The following is a 21,961-nucleotide window of genomic DNA, read 5'->3' on the forward strand; positions in this document are numbered from 1 at the left end:
TGGAAATGTCTTACAATTTATCCCTGGTTCCTAAATTTCTGTCTAACCATTATATAATCCACCTGAAACCTTCTTGTGTCTCCAGGTCTCTTCCATGTATATAATCTTCTTTCATGATTCTTAAGCCAAGTGTTAGTGATGATTAAGTTATGCTCTGTGCAAAATTCTATCAGGTGGCTTCCTCTTTCACTCCTTACCCCCAGTCCACATTCACCTACTACTTTTCCTTCTCTTCCTTTTCTTACTGTCAAATTCCAGTCCCCCATGACAATTAAATTTTTGTCTCCCTTAACTATCTGAATAATTTCTTTTATATCATCATACATGTCTGCAATCTCTTCATCATCTGTGGCTGTTTGTAGTAGCTTACCTGCATTCCTATTTTCCTGTTCATTATTAAACCTACTCCAGCATTACCCCTATTTGATTTTGTGTTTATAACCCTGTATTCACCTGACCAGAAGTCTTGTTCCTCCTGCCACAGAACTACACCATATCTAATTTTAACCTATCCATTTCCTTTTTTAAATTTTCTAATCTGCCTGCCCGATGAAGGGATCTGACATACCATGCTTCATTCCGTAGAACACCAGTTTTGTTTTCCTGATAACGACGTCCTCCGGAGTTGTCCCCCGCTCAGAAATCCGAATGGGGGACTATTTTACCTCCGGAATATTTTATCCAAGAGGACACCATCATCATTTAACCATACAGTAAAGCTGCATGCCCTCAGGAAAAATTACAGCTGTGGTTTTCCCTTGCTTTAACCATTCCCAGTAACAGCATGGCAATGATGTATTGGTTGTGTTACAAGGCCATTTTAGTCAATCATCCAGACTATTGCCCCTGCATCTACCGCCCCTCTTCAGAAACCACACATTTGTCTGGCCTTTAAACAGATACCCCTCTGTTGTGGTTGCACCTATGGTACGACTATCTGCATCACTGAGGCACACAAGCCTTCTCACCAGTGGCAAGGTCCATGGTTCATGGTGGGAGTACTGGCCAGCCATCCTGTATCATAATATTGTTATTTTATCGAGAAAATTTTCCTTTTGTTGATGCTGATATAATAACCTCTTGTCAAGGCATTAAGCATTCCATTCAACTGATCTCCCAAGTCCTTCATCATCTCTGACAGAATTACAAATCATCGGCAGGTTTTAATTGCTTCGCCATAAACTTTAATTCCTTTTTAGAATTTCACTTTTGTTTCCTTTCTGACTACTCAATGTAAATATTGTTTAACATGGGAGGATAGGCAACAACTGTGTCACACAATTGTAAACTATGGCCTCCCTTTCCTGAGATTTGAGTCATATAATTGCTGTCTGGTTTCTGTAATAGTTACAGACACCTTCTTTCTCCCCATTTTTTATCCTTGCTTTATCTGAGACATTCCAAGATTATATTCATGTCAACACTGTCAAGAGCTTTCTCTAAACATATGAACGCTATAAACATAACCTGTTGGCTTCCCTCTTGGGTTCTTCAGCTGTTGCTTGTCTGATGACCTTTTTTCACATTTTGATAGCACAAATGACTGGCATTGTCAAAGCTTCATTCTCCATTGCTGGTGGTGGACTGGAGCCAAGCTCACAGCTGCAGACTATACATACTTGGTGCGCCAAAGTCCAAGGGCTTCTCCATGGTCATTTCTGGTGCAATTCTCCTGTTGATACCTGCAATGGTCATTTGCTACAGCAAGGGAATCCAGGATCCATTTACCTTGAGGATTTCTTATTCCCCATTTAAGCTATTCTCACGTTTGTGTATTTCTATTGCATTTCTGAACAAGTGAGTGTGATAGCTCTTCTCCACCTGCCCCCACCCACAATGTCGCTTAACAATTTTGTACTGTAAACTTAGGTTTGCCTTTCTTTAACCTATCTTCTATGACAAGTCATAGTGTTAGTATTGCCTTGTGTTCTCCTGCAGCTGAAAGAGGTGTCACAGCGGTAAGACACTAGGCTTCTATTCTGGAGCACAGCAATTCAAATCCCTGTCCAGGTATGCTGATTTGGGTTTTCTGTGGTTTCCCTAAATTTCTTAAACTGAATGCCGAGATGGCTCCTTTGAAATGGCACATCCGATTTCCTTCCTCATTCTGATTGCGCAATATTTTCCCTCTAATCTATCTACGCATGTGTTTCTACATTTCTCCAGGACACAAACCAACTGTATCCATGGTCAGCTTCTACTGATTTCCATTTCTCTGTACATTATTTCTGCCAGTGTTTTTCAACCATAACTTACTGAAATGACTGTTTGGTAATATTCACTCCTGTTGGCACCTAAACTTTATTTGGAGTTGGGATTACTATATTCGTCTCGAAGTCTGAGAGTATATCTTGTGTACCAGGTGGAGCAGTTTTATCATGGTTGGTTCTTCCAAGTATCTCAATAATTCAAAGGGAATGTTATCTACTACAGGTGACTTTTTTCAACTTATGGCTCTTGCTCTAAAGACAGCAATGACTAATATACAAATGCCTAACTGCTCTGCAATTCTAATTACATCAAATATCCTACCTGGAAATTTAGATGGTGATTTAGATTCCCCACGCAGTTTTGAGTATCGACATCGACAGTGAGAAGACGTCAGAGATAGTAGGGCTACAGACTGGAACAGCAGCTTAGGCCCTTGTGAGCTGCAGCAGTGCAGCAAGCATGTGAGGTGGCACCAACCTCTGACAAGTGTTTACCACTAAATACCATGGCCCACCTCTTGCTATCCAGTCTCTTACTAGTTTTTGAAGCCTTCAGTTATTTGCCACTGAATAGTATTAGAGTCTTGACCTTGCCTGGTCTACGTTTGTGATTTGGATTGTTCTCTGGATCACTGTATACACTTAAGATGACTTTGCTATGCTGTAGACTTGTTTTGGTTAAAACTCCACTATCATTAACCTTCACACTGCTTGTTTTGTTCTCCTGGTCTCTACTCAGCAGTGCGAGTTATTGGAAATGGTGTTTCACCTATGCAGAGTAGCACAGAAAAGGAAAGCCATGTACTTTTAAAGTATCTGCATGCTTTCTTCATGGTGCTGTAGCCTCCACTACAGTAGTGTGCATGTAAGACTCAAGTAGAAAATCTTCTGGCTATACTACAACCATAAAAAAATAATCATCATTTACTCACCACAGAGTTAACAGGCAGGGAAATTCCAATAAGGGCAGCCATAAGGGGAGCAATATCAGCCTGGTGAACATCTTTACGTAATGTGTCCAATTTAGTCTCAGTTCCTGTTACTAACTGTGGAGTATTTATCCCAGCACCCCAAGCAATGAGTGGTGTTTCTGTTTCAGATGGATCCCCAGCGCCATGAGAGCCTTGAAATATACACAAACATTTGGTTATCCCAGAGTCATTAGTTAACAACAAAGACTGAAGTTTACTATCATTATTCTGAAAAATGTGGTCACAAAGTGCATCTGGCAATATAACAAAACTATGGAAACAACTGTGTATCTGTTCCCCACTGGCAACAAGTGTCTGGCTCTAAAAGAAGTTTTGTATACTGTTACGAAGAAACAGAAATGGAATTTATTTATTTAATCATATGGCTAGGGCCCCCCGTTAGGCAGGCCATTTGCTGGGTGCCGGTATTTCAATTTGACGCCACTTCGGTGACCTGCGGTCGATGAGGATGACAGGATGATGATGAGGACAGCACAACACCCAGTCCACAGGCAGAGAAAATTCCCCGACCCAGCTGGGAATCGAACCTGGGCCCAGAGGATTGACAATCTGTCAGACTGACCATTCAGCTACCAGGGGCAGACAGAAATGGAATGAATACACGAGCGAGAGAGAGAGAGAGAGAGAGAGAGAGAGAGAGAGAGAGAGAGAGAGAGAGAGAGAAGGAAAGAAAAAGTAGAACGCAAAAGATAGACTATATTTAAAAGAAACTGGTTTCGTTGAACAAAATATTTGTACAAAGAAGTTGAAGAAATACATAACTACGGCCCATCATAAGATTTCTCTTTATACATATTCCCACTGGAACTGAGATTCACTGACAAAGAAGAAATAATGTGCCTATTAATTCCAACCCAAGCAGTGATTTAATGATAAGAAGAGGCATATGCTTTTTCAAAAAACACCATAATCCCTTATATGTTAAATCCTGAAATATTTGGATACTGAGAATATTTAAATCAGGAGAACTGATTTCTGAAAATATGCTGCCTTGTAATGTGACAGTGACCCTGATTCAACAGTATAACATGTGCTATTTTCTAATAAGAGAAGATTTACTGCTATGGAAATACAGGCTTGTTTTCTAGTGAGACAATGTGGATAAGTCCATTTTTTCTGACATCGAACACTCTGGAGCTGAATCAGTGAAACTGAGACACAAGCCATGATACTGGAACAAAGAAAAATGTATGAACTAGGAGGTGGGTCACATTATAGTATCTGGCAAGATAATACCACACGGAAGTGGTCAGTAATGGCAGTAGTGTGGTTGTGAGCAGACTGACCACTGGGGGGGGGGGGGGGGGGGGCAGTGCCAGCTTATAAACAGGGAAGTTCAGGGCACTGTGGCTTCCATCAAGCTTATGACTATCACAAGAAGATGTGAGAATTATGTCTTCATTTATGAAAGGCAAGTAACACATGAATTGGAAACCAGAACAAAGCATAAGCCATTGTCAGGCAAATGTATAATATCTAAAGAGCAAGTCCAAAGGAAACCCATGAAACACAGCAGGGTCTGTTCCAAGATACTGAAAGATGCATGACGTAAAGCTTCTTACAAAACTGGATAATAACTGTCCAGCTGTGCATTTGGGTATATGATAACCTGACCTGGTGCAAGTGCTGTGTACAGAGAGAATCAAGTGCTGTCAACTTGGACAGCTCTATGACCTCCGATTTCTCATCTGCATCAGCATCTGTATTATATGATACAATACATGTAACACTTAAAGACTGTGGGTTTTCTGCCTTTTTATAGGGGATGTTTTGGCAGTTACACTCTCTTTTAACTTCTGTTGGTGTCAATCCTAGCACTACACAAAACTTATGTATATAATGTAAACTGTGATAGCACTTCTGCACAGAGTAAACAACATTTTGATTTCAGTTAAATTGTTATTAGCATAAGGCAAATAATCTTATACACTTACCCCAGTCTGTCATCCCATGATCAGCTGTAAAGATGTATGATGTTTTCCCATCATGATTGTAAAATGATTCAAAGAGTTCTTCCATTTTTTTCACTCCTTCATCAACAGCCTTAATATTCTCTTTATATTCTCTGTAACAAAAGAACGACACTGATAAATTCAATACTTTTAATTAATAGCAAAACATCACACATAAAACAGTGAGGTTGTCAATTGAATTTCTGAGCATTACTTAACAAACGATTGCATTAATACCTAAAAACACGGTCAGTAAATAGTAAAACATATTTTTCAAGTCAAAAGAAGAAAAGAGTGGAGAAAAGATCTACATGCACAAAAACAGAACAATTACTATATGGGACGCATTATGTCTACCGTTCATCATTACATCTCTTCTGAAAACATAATAATTATTAGGGTCACAATACAATGGCTGCAATGTAGATAGGATAAAAGGCCTGTCTATACTCTAGGAGGCAAAAATTTGTTCCTTATGTTTTTTTCTACATCTACATCTACATGGTTACTCTGCAATTCACACTTAAGTGCCTGGCAGAAGGTTCACTGAACCCTTTTCATACTACTTCTCTACCATTCCACTCTCGAATGGCGTGTGGGACAAAGGAACACCTAAATCTTTCCGTTCGAGCTCTGATTTCTCTTATTTTATTATGATGATCATTTCTCCCTACGTAGGTGGGTGTCAACAAAATATTTTCGCATTCAGAAGAGAAAGTTGGTGATTGAAATTTCGTAAAAAGATCTCGCTGCAAAGAAAACTGCCTTTGTTTCAGTGAGTGCCACCCCAACTTGTGTATCATATCAGTGACACTCTCACCCCTATTGCACGATAACGCGAAACGAGCTGCCCTTCTTTGCACTTTTTCGACGTTCTCGGTCAATCCTACCTGATAAGGATCCCACACCGCACAGCAATATTCCAGCAGAGGACGGACAAGTGTAATGTAGGCTGTCTTTTTAGTGGGTTTGTTGCATCTTCTAAGTGTTCTGCTAACACAGCACAGTCTTTGTTTCGCCTGCCCCACAATATTATCTATGTGGTCTTTCCAATTTAAGTTGCTTGTAATTGTAATTTCTAGGTATTTAGTCAAATTGACAGCCCTTAGAATTGTGCGCTTTATCGTATACCCAAAATTTATCAGATTTCTTTTAGTACCCATGTTTAGTGCCAATTGCCACTTTTTGCACCATACAGAAATTCTCTCTAGATCATTTTGTAATTGGAATTGATTGTCTGATGATTTTACTAGACGGTAGATTACAGCGTCATCTGCAAACAATCTAAGGGGGCTGCTCATATTATCACCTAGATCATTTGTGTAAATCAGGAACAGCAGAGGGCCTATGACACTACCTTGTGGAATGCCAGATATCACTTTTGTTATACTCAATGATTTACTGTCTATCACTATGAACTGTGACCTCTCTGAGAGGAAATCACAAATCCAGTCACACAACTGTGACAATACTCCATGTACACACAATTTGATTAATAGTCGGTTGTGAGGAATGGTATCAAAAGCCTTCTGGAAATCTAGGAATATGGAATCAATCTGAGATCCCTTGCAACAGCACTCATTACTTCATGGGAATAAAGAGTTAGCTGTGTGCACAAGAACGATATTTTCTGAATCCGTGTTGGTTATGTATCAATAATGCATTTTCTTCACGTGATTCATAATTTTCGAGTACAGTATATGCTCCAAAATCCTACTGCAAACTGAGGTCAGTGATATGGGTCTGTAATTCAGTGGTTTACTCCTATTTCCTTTCTTGAATATTGGTGTGACCTGTGCTACTTTCCAGTCTTTCGGAACAGACCTTTCGTCAAGAGAGCTGTTGTATAACAGTGACATACACGACAACTGTAACAGAATAGGAGCAGTGTTTATAACTGCAAAAAAGCTCGACCAATAGGTGTTGGGTAAAAATGGATTAGATTTCAGGAGAAGAGGCAAAATTCTTAACAAAATTTCTGCTGATACCTATAAAATTCCAAGTAAGAGTGAAACTAATACGGAATGACTGTGATGGTAAACAATGTATGGTATCAAAAATTGTAAGACCTACACGCTATCTGAGAAAAAGCACACTATAATATTAATGCTGTGAGTGCTGACTTAAAAGACAAAAGTTACAAAGTTGATAAATTGAAAATAACTTTAGGAATGAAAAAAGTACTAAATTTTCTCAATGAATGCTGGCTCTGGCTTGTTGACATTAATATTAATGCTTAATGAAACAAAAAAATTCCAAATTACTATAAGTTGTTTAGGTGAAATAAATTGTGTGCATTTCTGCAGTCTAGAAATCATGCAATGAGGAGTACTTTAACTATTTAAATGAAAAGTGTATGTTTGAGTGCTTTAGCAGAAAAGATGATTTGAAATATTTGAATGAAAAGTGTATATTTGAAAGCTGTAGTGGAAGGGATCTAAAAGTTAAAGAAAATGTGATCTACTAAGTTCTAGAGAAAGCAACAACTTACAATTTTCTGACTAAATTTCAGTGTCTGCTTGAAAAGTTCAATAAAAAATATAAAAGAGACTGTAACACGTGTTGACTTCCACATTACTATCATGTTTACAAACAACAATACATCCAAGTTCATTGGTATAATTAAAAAAAGTTGCTACAAATTACATTTTTTTTAAACCACTGGACTAAAATGCTCAGTCAGCAACCTGTATTGGTATTACTTTAACTAATAAATGTGGTGGATAAACTGATTCTTTTCCACACACAGTGAAAAACAACAACACAGCTGTGAAAAAATGAGATACATATTTGTGTTCTAACTATGAACACTAGGAAACACACAACCATAAGGCCGGTATTACACTATCAAATTTCTTTGTCAAAGATTTGATCAAAGATGTGATCAAATATTCCGTCAAATATATTTGACAAAGATCTTTGACGTAGCGCTAGAAGGGGTATTACATTGTCATCAAATTTTTCGTCAAAGTTCAAGATGGCTGACAACAACTTGTTATTAACCGCAGGAGTTGCACGTACCGCAATTGCATTGTGTGCACATGCGGAAAAGAAGTGGAGGAAAAAAAGGAACCATACATACGAGGTTGACAGTCTTAAATTCCTGGGATTACAACTTGATAATAAATTCAGTTGGAAGGAGCACACCACAGAACTGCAGAAACGCCTTAACAAATCTGTATTTGCTATTCGAGTGTTAATAGCAGACATAGGCAACATAAAAATGAAAAAGCTTGCGTACTTTGCCTACTTTCATTCCATAATGTCATATGGGATAATATTTTGGGGTAAATCTTCAAGTCAAACAAAAGTTTTCAGAGTCCAAAAGCGTGTAATATGTATTATTTGTGGAGTAAGTTCACGGACGTCCTGCAGAAACCTCTTCAAAGAACTGGGTATACTAACTACTGCCTCTCAGTATATTTACTCCTTAATGAAATTTGTCCTAAATAATATATATCTTTTTCCAACAAACAACTCAGTTGATACATACAATACCAGGAACGAAAATGATCTGAACAAGGACTTAAAAGCACTTACTTTAGTTCAAAAATGGGTCCACTACTCAGGAACACTCATCTTCAATAATTTGCCAGCAAACATAAAAAAATTTAGTTACAAATAAAGATCCGTTTAAAAGGAGCCTGAAAGACTTACTAGTGGCCAACTCATTCTACTCCATTGACGAAATTTTTAATAGAAACAAATGATGTATTTATTCATACTATTAGTATTGTTATTTCAGCTTTAAAAAATTGACATGTTCCACATGCATGAGGATCTCCTCAGCACGGATCTATGGAACGAAAAACTAATCTAATCTGGGAGAAGCCGTGGGTTTTACGACGACACGATAAAAGCATTCAACAAAACTTGTTACGTGAGCTTACAGTGGATGACGTCAAGTCGTACATCAATTACTTAAGAATGGATGAGCATACATTTCTGTATGTGCTCAGTGAAGTGCATCCTCATATCACAAAGCACAATATTCACTTAAGAACTGCCCATCTTCAGAAGACAGGCTCACTGTAACACTCCGATTCCTTGCTACAGGAGAGGGTTAGGTTAGGTTAGGCCAGGTCAAGTCTCCAATCGTCTTAATCTATTTTTGTATTCAGGGTGCCTCATGTTCTAAAGCGCCTCATCAGCTTCATACATCTCTATTAATTTTGTAGTTGTCGGCACACACCAATTGTATTTACCGGCAATGTTTATAAAAACACTACAGACGACAGAACGCTACAGCGATGCTAGCGCTCCATGTGGTAACATGTCACATTGCAGTGAAGTGTGAACAGAAGACAAGCGATTTCTTTGATCAAATCTACAGCGAGGCCCTAGATTTGATCAAATATTGGATGACATTTGACAAAGTCCCTATTACACCATCAAATATCTTTGACAAAGATATTGGACAAAGAAATTTGATAGTGTAATACCAGCCTAAAAGAGATACAATTAGCTGAGTCACAGACTGGCATAAATGAGAACACAATGGAAGTAGTTTACAAGTCTCGCACACAATTAACAACTGAGGGCCTGGAGACCCGTGCATATCCTTATAAAGACACTATCCACATCAAGTGTTGCTACTATAGTGTTGCAGGCACAGTGGACCTGGTGACAGAAGTCGGTGGCCAGGCTGCACGTGATGGCTGCCTAGGGTAGTTGCTGACATGCTGTGAGAAAGTTGGAGTGCACTACACTTGCCATGGTGATCTGAATTACATCTGCTGCAGGCAGTAGGTGCAGTAGCCAGCATGTTACTACACTTCTCTTTCCTTGCGGGGAGAAAGACTGGGCATCATCACCCATAATACTTTAGCTAAAGAGATGTCCACGGCATCTGTGATGGTGCCGGGGATGACATCAAAAGGTGCAAGAAGTTTCCAATCTGCCCAGACCTGTGCTTATGGGCAAAAGAGAGTGGACAATGGCAACACAGCCATTGATGGACCGTGCGATGACTGCTGGGAAGGACTGGCGACAGGAGGGGAGAGGGGGTGGGAGCCATCAGGACGTTTTGAGTTCATGACAAGCAACAATGGCACAGGCAGCGACAATGGTGGACTGGGGAGGAGACGCTCTGGCGATGGAGGCTGCTGATAGTGGCGCCTACTCAGCATAGTGGGAGGCCTGGCACTGGTCACGGAATCAATGCCACTATCAGTGCTGACAAAGCTGCGACTGCCAGGAGAAGCTGGCACAACCACCCCTGCTCAACCCCTGGAGTGGCCAGGACTGACAAAAAATGTGGTATTGAGCCCATGGACCACAGGATCCTGTGCCCAACCTTAGATGCAACTGGTTCTGGTGGCATGCCTTAAGTTGATCTTCAGTGTGAACCATGAAGACGTGGTGGTCATGCTGGCTGTGAAAGGTGGCTGCAATCCTGTGGTACCAGTGTCGAAACGTCCAGGCCCAGAAGGACGTGTAGGGTGCGATCATCAATAAAACCTACACTGCTGATGTATGCCTGACCACCAGCAGGAGACTGAGCAGTGCCAATACGTGATGGCCATGCACGAGCTCGATGGGGCTATTGGCCCCAATTGGCATCTTTCTGTAAGAATTTTAAAAAATTGAGAGCCTCCTAGGCCAGGAAATCTTCTAAGTACTTGTACATCAGTGTCTTAAACATTTTGACAAGGCACTCCATCTCACTGTCCAAAATTGGATGGAAGGGAGGCACTGTGGCATGTCAAATGCCATTGTGTGTACAAAAGTCCTTGAAAGATTGCACCATGAACTGAGGACCACTGTTTGAAATCAGCATGCAAGGAAAGCCTTCTATGGAGAATATCTTTGACAAGGCCTTGACAGTAGTATCTGCATTGCAGACTGACAATGAATGGTATAGGGATGATAAGAAAATCACCAATTCCCAATAACCAGAAAGTTTAGAAAAAAAACTACTGCATAATCAACGTAGACATTTTTCTATGGCTGGATACAGCAAAAAAGCAGTGTACAGCACTGTACACCGACGTAAACATATGCAGCACGTCACAACAAGGTTTTCATCTGCCGGTTTATGCCTGGCCAAAATACATGGTGGCATGCCATAAGTTTTGTGTGAGAGATCCCCCAGTGACCTTGATAAACAGAGGACATCCCACTGCAGAGATGCTGGAAACATGACACAGGATCTAAGCCCTTCCATTGACAGGGTGATAATGCCAATGGCAAAACGTATACAAATTCCAAAGCAGGTCTGATGCCTGACCTGGTGGACGGTTGCGCCACCCACATTATATCACGCTTATGACTTGCCGGAGCATTGGATCTGTCACCACAGCAGAGGCAATACAAGAACTGGTGATGGGAAAGCCATCAATGATGTGTCTCCATATTCAGTTGAAAACAAAGCAGCTCCTCCTGGTCGAAAGAGAGGTCAGGGCCCTTGTGGAGACAGGACAGTGCATCCATGTTCGCATGTTGCGACATGGGATGAAATTTGGATCTTATAACTGTACCAGAACAGAGCACAATGCTGAAGATGATGAGTGGTGGCTGACAGGCTAAACAGGGAAACTGTGGGATTATTGTCAGTAATTAAATAAAATTTTGCACCATACAAGAACACATGAAAATTTTTAAGGCGTAGATAATAGAGAGAACTCTGTTTTTCCAAGCAAGGTCTTTCTTTCCATCTGAGAATAATGTTGCCGAGCCAAGCTGAGTGTTTCTGAAGCAAAGGTAATACAGTGTTCAGAGCCATCTGATTGACTATGGGCAAGGACTGCACTCACATAGTACTGGGATGCGTACGTGGCCAGGACCAGATGCTGCTGGGCTGAAATGTTGCAAGACGTGGTGTGGAGCGAAGACTGTCCTTAAGCTGCACAAAAGTATGCTCAGAGACTGCACACAAAACACAAGGGGCACCTTCCTGAAGCAACAGATGAAACGGGTGGGTGATAGTAGATGTTGGGGAATAAACTTGTGATAGTATGCCACTTCACCATGGAATGCTTGAAGTTTTCACAGATTAGACAAATCGGGCAAGGCCTTAACAGCATCAACACATTGTTCCATGGAGCACATGCCACGTCGGGAATTTTTATGACCCAAATAAACTATGGAAAGTTGGAAAAGTGAGGTTTAGTGAGATTACATGTGAGATCCACAGCCTGTAGAACAGTAAAAAAAAAAAGAATGGATGTCATACAGGTGATGCTCTGTGTTAGCACCTCTCACGACAATATCATCAAGATAGTTTATGCAATGAGGGACAATCATCACAATCTGTTCCAAAAATGTTGAAAGATGGCAATTGCACTAGCAACCCCAAAACATAAGCCATTAATACTGATAGACGCTGAAAAGCATATTAACCAGAAGCAACTGTTGTGATGCTTTGTCCAGTGGACTCTGTAGGTATGCTATGGCCAAGTCGATATTTGAAAAGAATTGACCCCCAGCCAACTTTGTGAGCAACTACTACAGGCAAGGGAGGGGGTTTACTGTGCATTAATAGTACGCTTGAAGTCACCACAGAGTTGCAGACGGCTTCTCTACAACCACTAGCCCATTCACTTGAAAAAATTGGTCTAATCACTTCCAATGATGTTAAGTGATCCAGCTCAATCCTAACCTGGTCGTGTAAACCTATTGGCACTGGCCACTCCTGAAAGAGGTGAGAGCAGGTCTGCTGTGAAACTGTTGCAAAATTTAACCCTGGGGCAAACAGATCCATAAACTCAGAACACAAGCAATCCAATCCATGATAATGCACTTGGTCTGACACCTAATGCACCACATCTGGAATAGAAAAACCAAAGATAGTACAGGCATCTAACCCAAATAAATTTTCAGTGCTTGCATCATGAACCACCAAGTATATAACTGATTTGAAAACTGCCATGAATTGGCGGAAAACAGAAATCTACTGTCTGTTATAGTTTACAAAACAATGCTCGATGCGTGACAATGGTTGGACCCTAGCCTGGCATACATCTGTGAGTTGAGTAGGGGCATGGCAGCCACCAAGTGAACTTGTAGCTTTAATAGCTTATCCATTACCTGCACTTAAATGAAAAGTTTGTTCTGGCCTGCAGTCAACAGCGAACACAATGATGAAACAGTATGAATAGCAATATCCACCAATTCCCCAATGACTCCTGGGGAAGGGGGGATAGAGATAAGACATATTACTCCTACGTGATCTTTGTTTTTACATTTGTGGCAGGAGATCGACAGTTCATACTGTATGAAACAAAAGAGGCATGAAGGAAGTGGTGTTCACTGTTCTTGCTGCTGATGACATGTTTGCATCAGCCCAGTTGGTTTGTTTGTATGGGGGCTGTTCAAAAAGTATCCAAACTTTTATTTATAAAATCAATCTTTATTCTGATACAATTACTTAACACTAGTCACCTTCAAAGCAGTCCTCCTACGCTTCAACACGCATTACTGACAGCTGCTACTACTGCTGGAAGCATCACTGGAAAGCCTCTTTTGGTGTGGTATGCAGCTGTTCCATTGATTTCTGCATAATGTCTTCCCTCTTCTAAAATCTGGTCCCTTTCAGAGTCTCTTTCACTTTAGGAAAAAGCCAGAAGTCACTCAGTGCTACATCAGGGAAGCATGGAGGCTGACACACCACAGCTGTGTTGTGTTTGACCTAAAACTCAGATCTAATTGAGAACGATGAATGGGAGCATTATCATGGTAAAGATGCAAACTGCCCATAACCTACAAGTCTGGCCATATGCATCTCACTGCTTCACCATAGTGACACAGAACCTTTTGATAATACTAATTGACATTAGTACATTCAGGATCATACTCGTGATGAATCACGTCACAGGAGTCAAAAAAGACCATCAGCATGACTTTTACACTGCTGTGGACCTGCCTCACCTTTTTCAGTGTCAGGGATGATTAATGCTTCCATTGCAATGATTGGAAATTTGTTTCTGGGTCATACCCATAACCCCAGGACCCATCACCAGAGATAACTGTGTTAAGAAAGCTGGGATTAATGTTCACAGTACCTGCATGCCCTGTATGATCTGCAAACAAAGTTGCTTCTGCTCAGTTGTTATCAACTTTGGCATAAATTTTGCTGAGACTTTTCCAAGGTCCCAACATTCCATTAAAATGAAATGAATGGATTCAATACTAATTTTACCTTCATCTGCAAGTTCTCTGATCACGATTCATCTATTTAGCAACACCAGGGTCCTTAAGTGGTCAATAACAACCTCACTTGTGCATGCTGAGATCCTATCTGAAGATGTTTTACACATGACTGAAGATGGCCATCTTTGAAGCACTTGTACCACACCTTTATTTGTGTGGTACCCATTGCTTCATCCTCAAACATTTGTTGAATCTTGTGGAATGTTTCCAACTTGAGAATCACCAAGCTTCAAACAAAATTTGATGCAATAATGTTGTTCCACTTTTTCTTTAATTTTGCCCACAACACAAAATCTGATGATTACCACTTACAGCAACTGGTCGTTTCTGTAGTCATGGAGAAAACAGACATGCGCACTACGTATGCATACAAACACAAAGCATGTGCACCCCTATATAATTGTTGGTTTCAACAGTAAAAAATACGGTTGCATACTTTTTGATAGCTCTCTGACTGTGGTGACCATCTCTTCCCACAGCATGCTAGGCTCCACGCACCAGGGCTGTACACTGTCAACAACAGCCTCTAATTGGCAGCCAGTGGCATGGGAGACCTTGAACGACTGTGCAATATTCAAAACCTCCTCTACCATAGGGACTTCCAACTGAAGGGCACATTGACACACCTTATCTGGAGCCAAATGAATGATTGTGTTCCTGACCACAGTGTCTGCATAAGACACAGTAAGGATAGATTAAATAAAGTAGGTGGTGGTGTGTTTCTGTCTGTTGGTAGTAGTTTATCTTGTAGTGAAGTTGAAATAGATAGTTCTTGTGAATTACTATGGGTAGAGGTTATACTCAACAGCCGTACCAAAATAATAATTAGTTCCTTCTACTGACCCCCGACTCAGATTATATAATAGCTGAATGGTTAAAAGAAAACTTGAATCTCATTCCAAATAAGTACCCCACTCATACAGTTATAATTGGTGGAGATTTCAATCTACCCTCAATTTGTTGGTGAAAGTACATGTTCACAGCTGGTGGTAGACAGGAAACATCTTCCAAAATTGTACTAAATGCATTCTCTGAGAATTACTTTGAACAATTAGTTCATGAGCCCACATGAATTGTAAATACAGGGTGTTTCAAAAATGACCGGTATATTTGAAACGGCAATAAAAACTAAACGAGCAGCGATAGAAATACACCGTTTGCTGCAATATGCTTGGGACAACAGTACATTTTCAGGCAGACAAACTTTCGAAATTACAGTAGTTACAATTTTCAACAACAGATGGCGCTGCGGTCTGGGAAACTCTATAGTACGATATTTTCCACATATCCACCATGCGTAGCAATAATATGGCGTAGTCTCTGAATGAAATTACCCGAAACCTTTGACAACGTGTCTGGCGGAATGGCTTCACATGCAGATGAGATGTACTGCTTCAGCTGTTCAATTGTTTCTGGATTCTGGCAGTACACCTGGTCTTTCAAGTGTCCCCACAGAAAGAAGTCACAGGGGTTCATGTCTGGCGAATAGGGAGGCCAATCCACGCCGCCTCCTGTATGTTTCGGATAGCCCAAAGCATCACACGATCAGCGAAATATTCATTCAGGAAATTAAAGACGTCGGCCGTGCGATGTGGCCGGGCACCATCTTGCATAAACCACAAAGTGTTCGCAGTGTCTTCTAAGGCAGTTTGTACCGCCACAAATTCACGAAGAATGTCCAGATAGCGTGATGCAGTAATCATTTCGGATCTGAAAAATGGGCCAATGATTCCTTTGGAAGACATGGCGGCCCAGACCAGTACTTTTTGAGGATGCAGGGACGATGGGACTGCAACATGGGGCTTTTCGGTTCCCCATATGCGCCAGTTCTGTTTATTGACGAAGCCGTCCATGTAAAAATAAGCTTCGTCAGTAAACCAAATGCTGCCCACATGCATATCGCCGTCATCAATCCTGTGCACTATATCGTTAGCGAATGTCTCTTGTGCAGCAATGGTAGCGGTGCTGAGGGGTTGCCGCGTTTGAATTTTGTATGGATAGAGGTGTAAACTCTGGCGCATGAGACGATACGTGGACGTTGGCGTCATTTGGACCGCAGCTGCAACACGGCGAATGGAAACCCGAGGCCGCTGTTGGATCACCTGCTGCACTAGCTGCGTGTTGCCCTCTGTGGTTGCCGTACGCGGTCGCCCTACCTTTCCAGCACGTTCATCCGTCACGTTCCCAGTCCGTTGAAATTTTTCAAACAGATCCTTTATTGTATCGCTTTTCGGTCCTTTGGTTACATTAAACCTCCGTTGAAAACTTCGTCTTGTTGCAACAACACTGTGTTCTAGGCGGTGGAATTCCAACACCAGAAAAATCCTCTGTTCTAAGGAATAAACCACGTTGTCTACAGCACACTTGCACGTTGTGAACAGCACACGCTTACAGCAGAAAGACGATGTACAGAATGGCGCACCCACAGACTGCGTTGACTTCTATATCTTTCACATCACTTGCAGCGCCATCTGTTGTTGAAAATTGTAACTACTGTAATTTCGAAAGTTTGTCCGCCTGAAAATGTACTGTTGTCCCAAGCATATTGCAACAAACGGTGTATTTCTATCGCTGCTCGTTTAGTTTTTATTGCCGTTTCAAATATACTGGTCATTTTTGAAACACCCTGTAGTTGCGAAAACACACTTGACCTCTTAGCCACAAATAATCCTGATCTAATAGAGAGTGTCATGACGGATATAGGGCTTAGTGAACACAAGGTCATTGTAGCAAGGCTCAAATACATATCAACCAAAATCACTAAAAATAAACACAAACTATATCTATTTAAAACAGCAGATAAAAATTCGCTTTATGCCTTTCTAAGAGAGAGCCTCCATTCCTTCCAAGCTAATTATGTAAGTGTAGACCAGATATGGCTCAAATTCAAATATACAGTATCAACAGCAATAGATAGATTAATACCACATAAGTTAATTAGACATGAGACTGATCCACCATAGTACACAAAACACGTCAGAACACTGTTGCAGAAGCAACAAAAAAAGCATGCCAAAATTCAGAAGAACGCAAAATCCCCAAGACTGGCTAAGTTCACAGAAGCTCGAAATTTACTGTGGACATCAATGCGAGATGAAAGGTCTGTTCCTAAAGACTGGAGAGTAGCACAGGCCACACCAATATTCAAGAAAGGAAATAGGAGTAACCCACTAAATTACGGACCCATATCACTGACCTCAGTTTGCAGTAGGATTTTGGAGCATATACTGTAGTCGAACATTATGAATCACCTTGAAGAAAATGGCTTACTGATACATGTTGTTGTTGTTGTTGTTGTTGTTGTTGTTGTGGTCTTCAGCCCTGAGACTGGTTTGATGGGGAATACTAAATTGGTGATCCCTTGATGCCTCACAATGTGTCCTACCAACCGATCCCTTCTTCTAGTCAAGTTGTACCACAAACTCCTCTTCTCCCCTATCCTATTCAATACCTCCTCATTAGTTATGTGATCTACCCATCTAATCTTCAGCATTCTTCTGTAGCACCACATTTCGAAAGCTTCTATTCTCTTCATGTCCAAACTATTTATCGTCCATGTTTCACTTCCATACATGGCTACACTCCATACAAATACTTTCAGAAACGACTTCCTGACACTTAAATCTATACTCGATGTTAACAAATTTCTCTTCTTCAGAAACGCTTTCCTTGCCATTGCCAATCTACATTTTATATCCTCTCTACTTCGACCATCATCAGTTATTTTGCTCCCCAAATAGCAAAACTCCTTTACTACTTTAAGTGTCTCATTTCCTAATCTAATTCCCTCAGCATCACCTTACTAAATCCGACTACATTCCATTAACCTCGTTTTGCTTTTGTTGATGTTCATCTTATACCCTCCTCTCAAGACACTGTCTATTTTGTTCAACTGCTCTTCCAAGTCCTTTGCTGTCTCTGACAGAATTACAATGTCATCGGCAATCCTCAAAGTTTTTGTTTCTTCTCCATGGATTTTAATACCTACTCCGAATTTTTCTTTTGTTTCCTTCACTGCTTGCTCAATATACAGATTTAATAACATCGGGGAGAGGCTACAACCCGGTCTCACTCCCTTCCCAACCACTGCTTCCCTTTCACACCCCTCGACTCTTATAACTGCCATCTGGTTTCTGTACAAATTGTAAACAGCCTTTCGCTCGCTGTATTTTACCCCTGCCACCTTTAGAATTTGAAAGAGAGTATTCCAGTCAACATTGTCAAAAGCTTTCTCTAAGTCTACAAATGCTAGAAACGTAGGTTTGCCTTTCCTTAATCTTTCTTCTAAGATAAGTCGTAAGGTCAGTATTGCCTCACGTGTTCCAGTATTTCTACGGAATCCAAACTGATCTTCCCCGAGGTCGGCTTCTACTAGTTTTTCCATTCGTCTGTAAAGAATTCGTGTTAGTATTTTGCAGCTGTGGCTTATTAAACTGATTGTTCGGTAATTCTCACATCTGTCAACACCTGCTTTCTTTGGGATTGGAATTATTATATTCTTCTTGAAGTCTGAGGGTATTTCGCCTGTTTCATACATCTTGCTCACCAGATGGTAGAGTTTTGTCAGGACTGGCTCTCCCAAGGCCGTTAGTAGTTCCAATGGAATGTTGTCTACTCCGGGGGCCTTGTTTCGACTCAGGTCTTTCAGTGCTCTGTCAACCTCTTCACACAGTATCATATCTCCCATTTCATCTTCAACTACATTCTCTTCCCTTTCTATAACATTGCCCTCAAGTACATCGCCGTTGTATAGGCCCTCTATATACTCCTTCCACCTTTCTGCTTTCCCTTCTTTGCTTAGAACTGGGTTTCCATCTGAGCTCTTGATATTCATACAAGTCTCCAAAGGTCTCTCTAATTTTCCTGTAGGCAGTATCTATCTTACATCTAGTCATACATAACTAACACAAATTCAGAAAATATTGTTCTTGTGCAACACAGCTAACTCTTTATTCCCATGGAGTAATGAGTGCTGTCGACAAGGGATCTCAGATCGATTCCATATTCCTAGATTTCCAGAAGGCTTTTGATACCATTCCTCACAAGCGACTATTAATCAAATTGTGTGCATATGGGGTATCATCTCAGTTGTGTGACTGGATTCGTGAATTCCTCTCAGAGGAGTCACAGTTCGTAGTGATAGATGGTAAATCATTGAGTAGAACAGAAGTGATATCTGGCGTTCCACAAGGTAGTGTCATAGGCCCTCTGCTGTTCCTGATTTACACAAATGATCTAGGTGATAATCTGAGCAGTCCTCTTAGATTGTTTGCAGATGACGCTGTAATCTACTGTCTAGTAAAATCATCAGATGATCACTTCCAATTACAAAATGATCTAGAGAGAATTTCTGCATAGTGCAAAAAGTGGCAATTGGCACTAAACAAAGAAAAGTGCGAGGTCATCCACATGGGCACTAAAAGAAATCCGATAAATTTTGGGTATACAATAAATTGCACAAATCTAAGGGCTGTCAATTCGACTAAATACCTAGGAATTACAATTATGAGCTACTTAAACTGGAAAGACCACACAGATGATATGGTGGAGAAGGCAAAACAAAGACTGTGCTTTTTTGGCAGATCACTTAGAAGATGGGACAAACCCTCTAAAGAGACAGCCTACATCACACTTGTCCACCCTCTGTCAGAATATTGCTGCACGGTGTGGGATCCTTACCAGGTAGGATTGGTGAAGGACATCAGAAAAGTGTAAAGAAGGGCAGCTCATTTCGTGTTATCACGCAATAGGGGTGAGAGTGTCACTGATATGATATGCGAGTTGGGGTGGCACTTTCTGAAACAAAGGCAGTTTTCTTTGTGGCGAGATCTATTTACTAAATTTCAATTACCAAGTTTCTCTTCCAAATGCGAAAATATTTTGTTGACACCCACCTACATAGGGAGGAATGATCATCATAATAAAATAAGAGAAATCAGAGCTTGAACAGAAAGATTTAGGTGCTCTTTTTTTCCCCACACGCAATTCGAGAGTGGATTGGTAGAGAAATAGTATGAAAATGGTTCGATGAACCCTCTGCCTGGCACTTCAGTGTGAATTGCAGAGTAACCATGTAGATGTAGATGTAGACTCCATGACAAGCTGACACTTGTGACTGTGGCTGTGAATCTCAGTTGCCCAAGCTCGATATGACTGCTGCGGGTGTTTGTGACAGTAGTAGAATTCAACTTGCACAGCAGCCACATGGTTTCACTTTTGGTAATAGGTTCAAATGGCTCTGAGCACTATGGGACTTAACATCTATGGTCATCAGTCCCCTAGAACTTAGAACTACTTAAACCTAACTAACCTACGGACAGCACACAACACCCAGCCATCACAAGGCAGAGAAAATCCCTGACCCCGCCGGGAATCGAACCCGGGAACCCGGGCGTGGGAAGCGAGAACGCTACCGCACGACCACGAGATGCGGGCTTTTGGTAATAGGAGGACAGCAAACGAGACATATCACCAAAAGGAAGTAATGCTGGTTCTTATAGAGGAGCTACCTAGCACAGTAAGTGATACATATAAGAGGGTATACAAGCTAAGAAAAGAGGCTTACAGGCCTCTATGTTGACCACCATCAAATGCTGGAACAGCCACTTCTTGTAAGCATCCCAACATTCTGTGGATTCATCATACAGCATTCAGCGGATTCATCATAGGCAAGGAATGGTGGTGGGTCAACATCTGGTGGCTGAACAGAGGTTAAAATATCAAACAATCCTTCCAACATGGCTGTATGCACCTGTTGTTGTTGCAGAAGTGATTGGAGTAAAGCCTCTATGGAGAGCCAAATGGCAGAAAAGACACAGAATCCAAACACACAAAAATTCGAACTTTGTCATCACTTGTGTTCTAACTAGGAACAGAAGGAAACACACAGCTGTAAAAGAGATACAATTTACTGGGTCATAGATTGACATAAACAAGAATACAAGAAAAGTAGTTTACGCGCCTCGAACACAATTAACACCGGAGTGCCTAGAGGCCTGTGAGTGCTCTTATAAAGATGCTACCCACGTCAGGTGTTGCTGGTGTTGTGTGCACATTGCACGACAGATCTGGTGAGGCAGCTGGTAATAGGGCTGCCCCTGGCAGTCATCTCGGGTAGTTGCAGGTGTGCTGTTTGAATGCTGGCACGCACTACACTTGGCATAGTGCACTGACTTAGATCCGCTGTGGGCGGTAGGTGCAGTGATTGGAGGATTACTACAATTTACACACATCCATAACTAAATTAACAAAAGTACATCCACATACAAAAAATAAATAAATTTGGAAAGAAAGAATCACATTTGCCTATTGCCAGTTCACGAACGAACTTCACAAGAAAATAAAATTTAGCACCTGTATCAAATTCATCTTGCAAACACAATGCACTAAAGTAAAATATGGTATGCTAAGTCCTCGATCTTAGAAATAATACTGTGCACTGGTGAGTTTTTTTTTAGCAACAATGTGTAGCTCTGCATCATAGCTCAACCCATTTCTAGAAGGCAACCAAGACAAATGATTTGTACCATTTTAGTAGACAGTGTATTTGTCATTGCCAGAATGTAAATTTCACTGTCTCAAACTTCTTACTTGTTATATTACAGGGAGACAAAATGAGTGGTCAGCACTTACCTGCAGCATGTGAAATAGCAAGAAA

At 40.9% G+C, this 21,961-nt stretch overlaps 1 protein-coding gene across 2 annotated transcripts in view; it reads right to left on the reverse strand.

Annotated features, from left to right (window-relative positions):
• The window catches only part of LOC126262245 (GPI ethanolamine phosphate transferase 1), a 274,209-nt gene that overhangs the window by 145,535 nt on the left and 106,713 nt on the right, over window positions 1–21,961 (reverse strand). For both annotated transcript variants that reach the window (XM_049958725.1, XM_049958726.1), the window contains 2 exons: window positions 5,137–5,267; window positions 3,143–3,333 (listed from right to left, as the gene is read on the reverse strand). In XM_049958725.1, the coding sequence (XP_049814682.1) occupies window positions 3,143–3,333; window positions 5,137–5,267 (322 nt within the window). The remainder of the gene's footprint in view (window positions 1–3,142; window positions 3,334–5,136; window positions 5,268–21,961) is intronic.

Source organism: Schistocerca nitens, chromosome 6, assembly GCF_023898315.1.
Source record: "Schistocerca nitens isolate TAMUIC-IGC-003100 chromosome 6, iqSchNite1.1, whole genome shotgun sequence".
NCBI lineage: Eukaryota > Metazoa > Arthropoda > Insecta > Orthoptera > Acrididae > Schistocerca > Schistocerca nitens.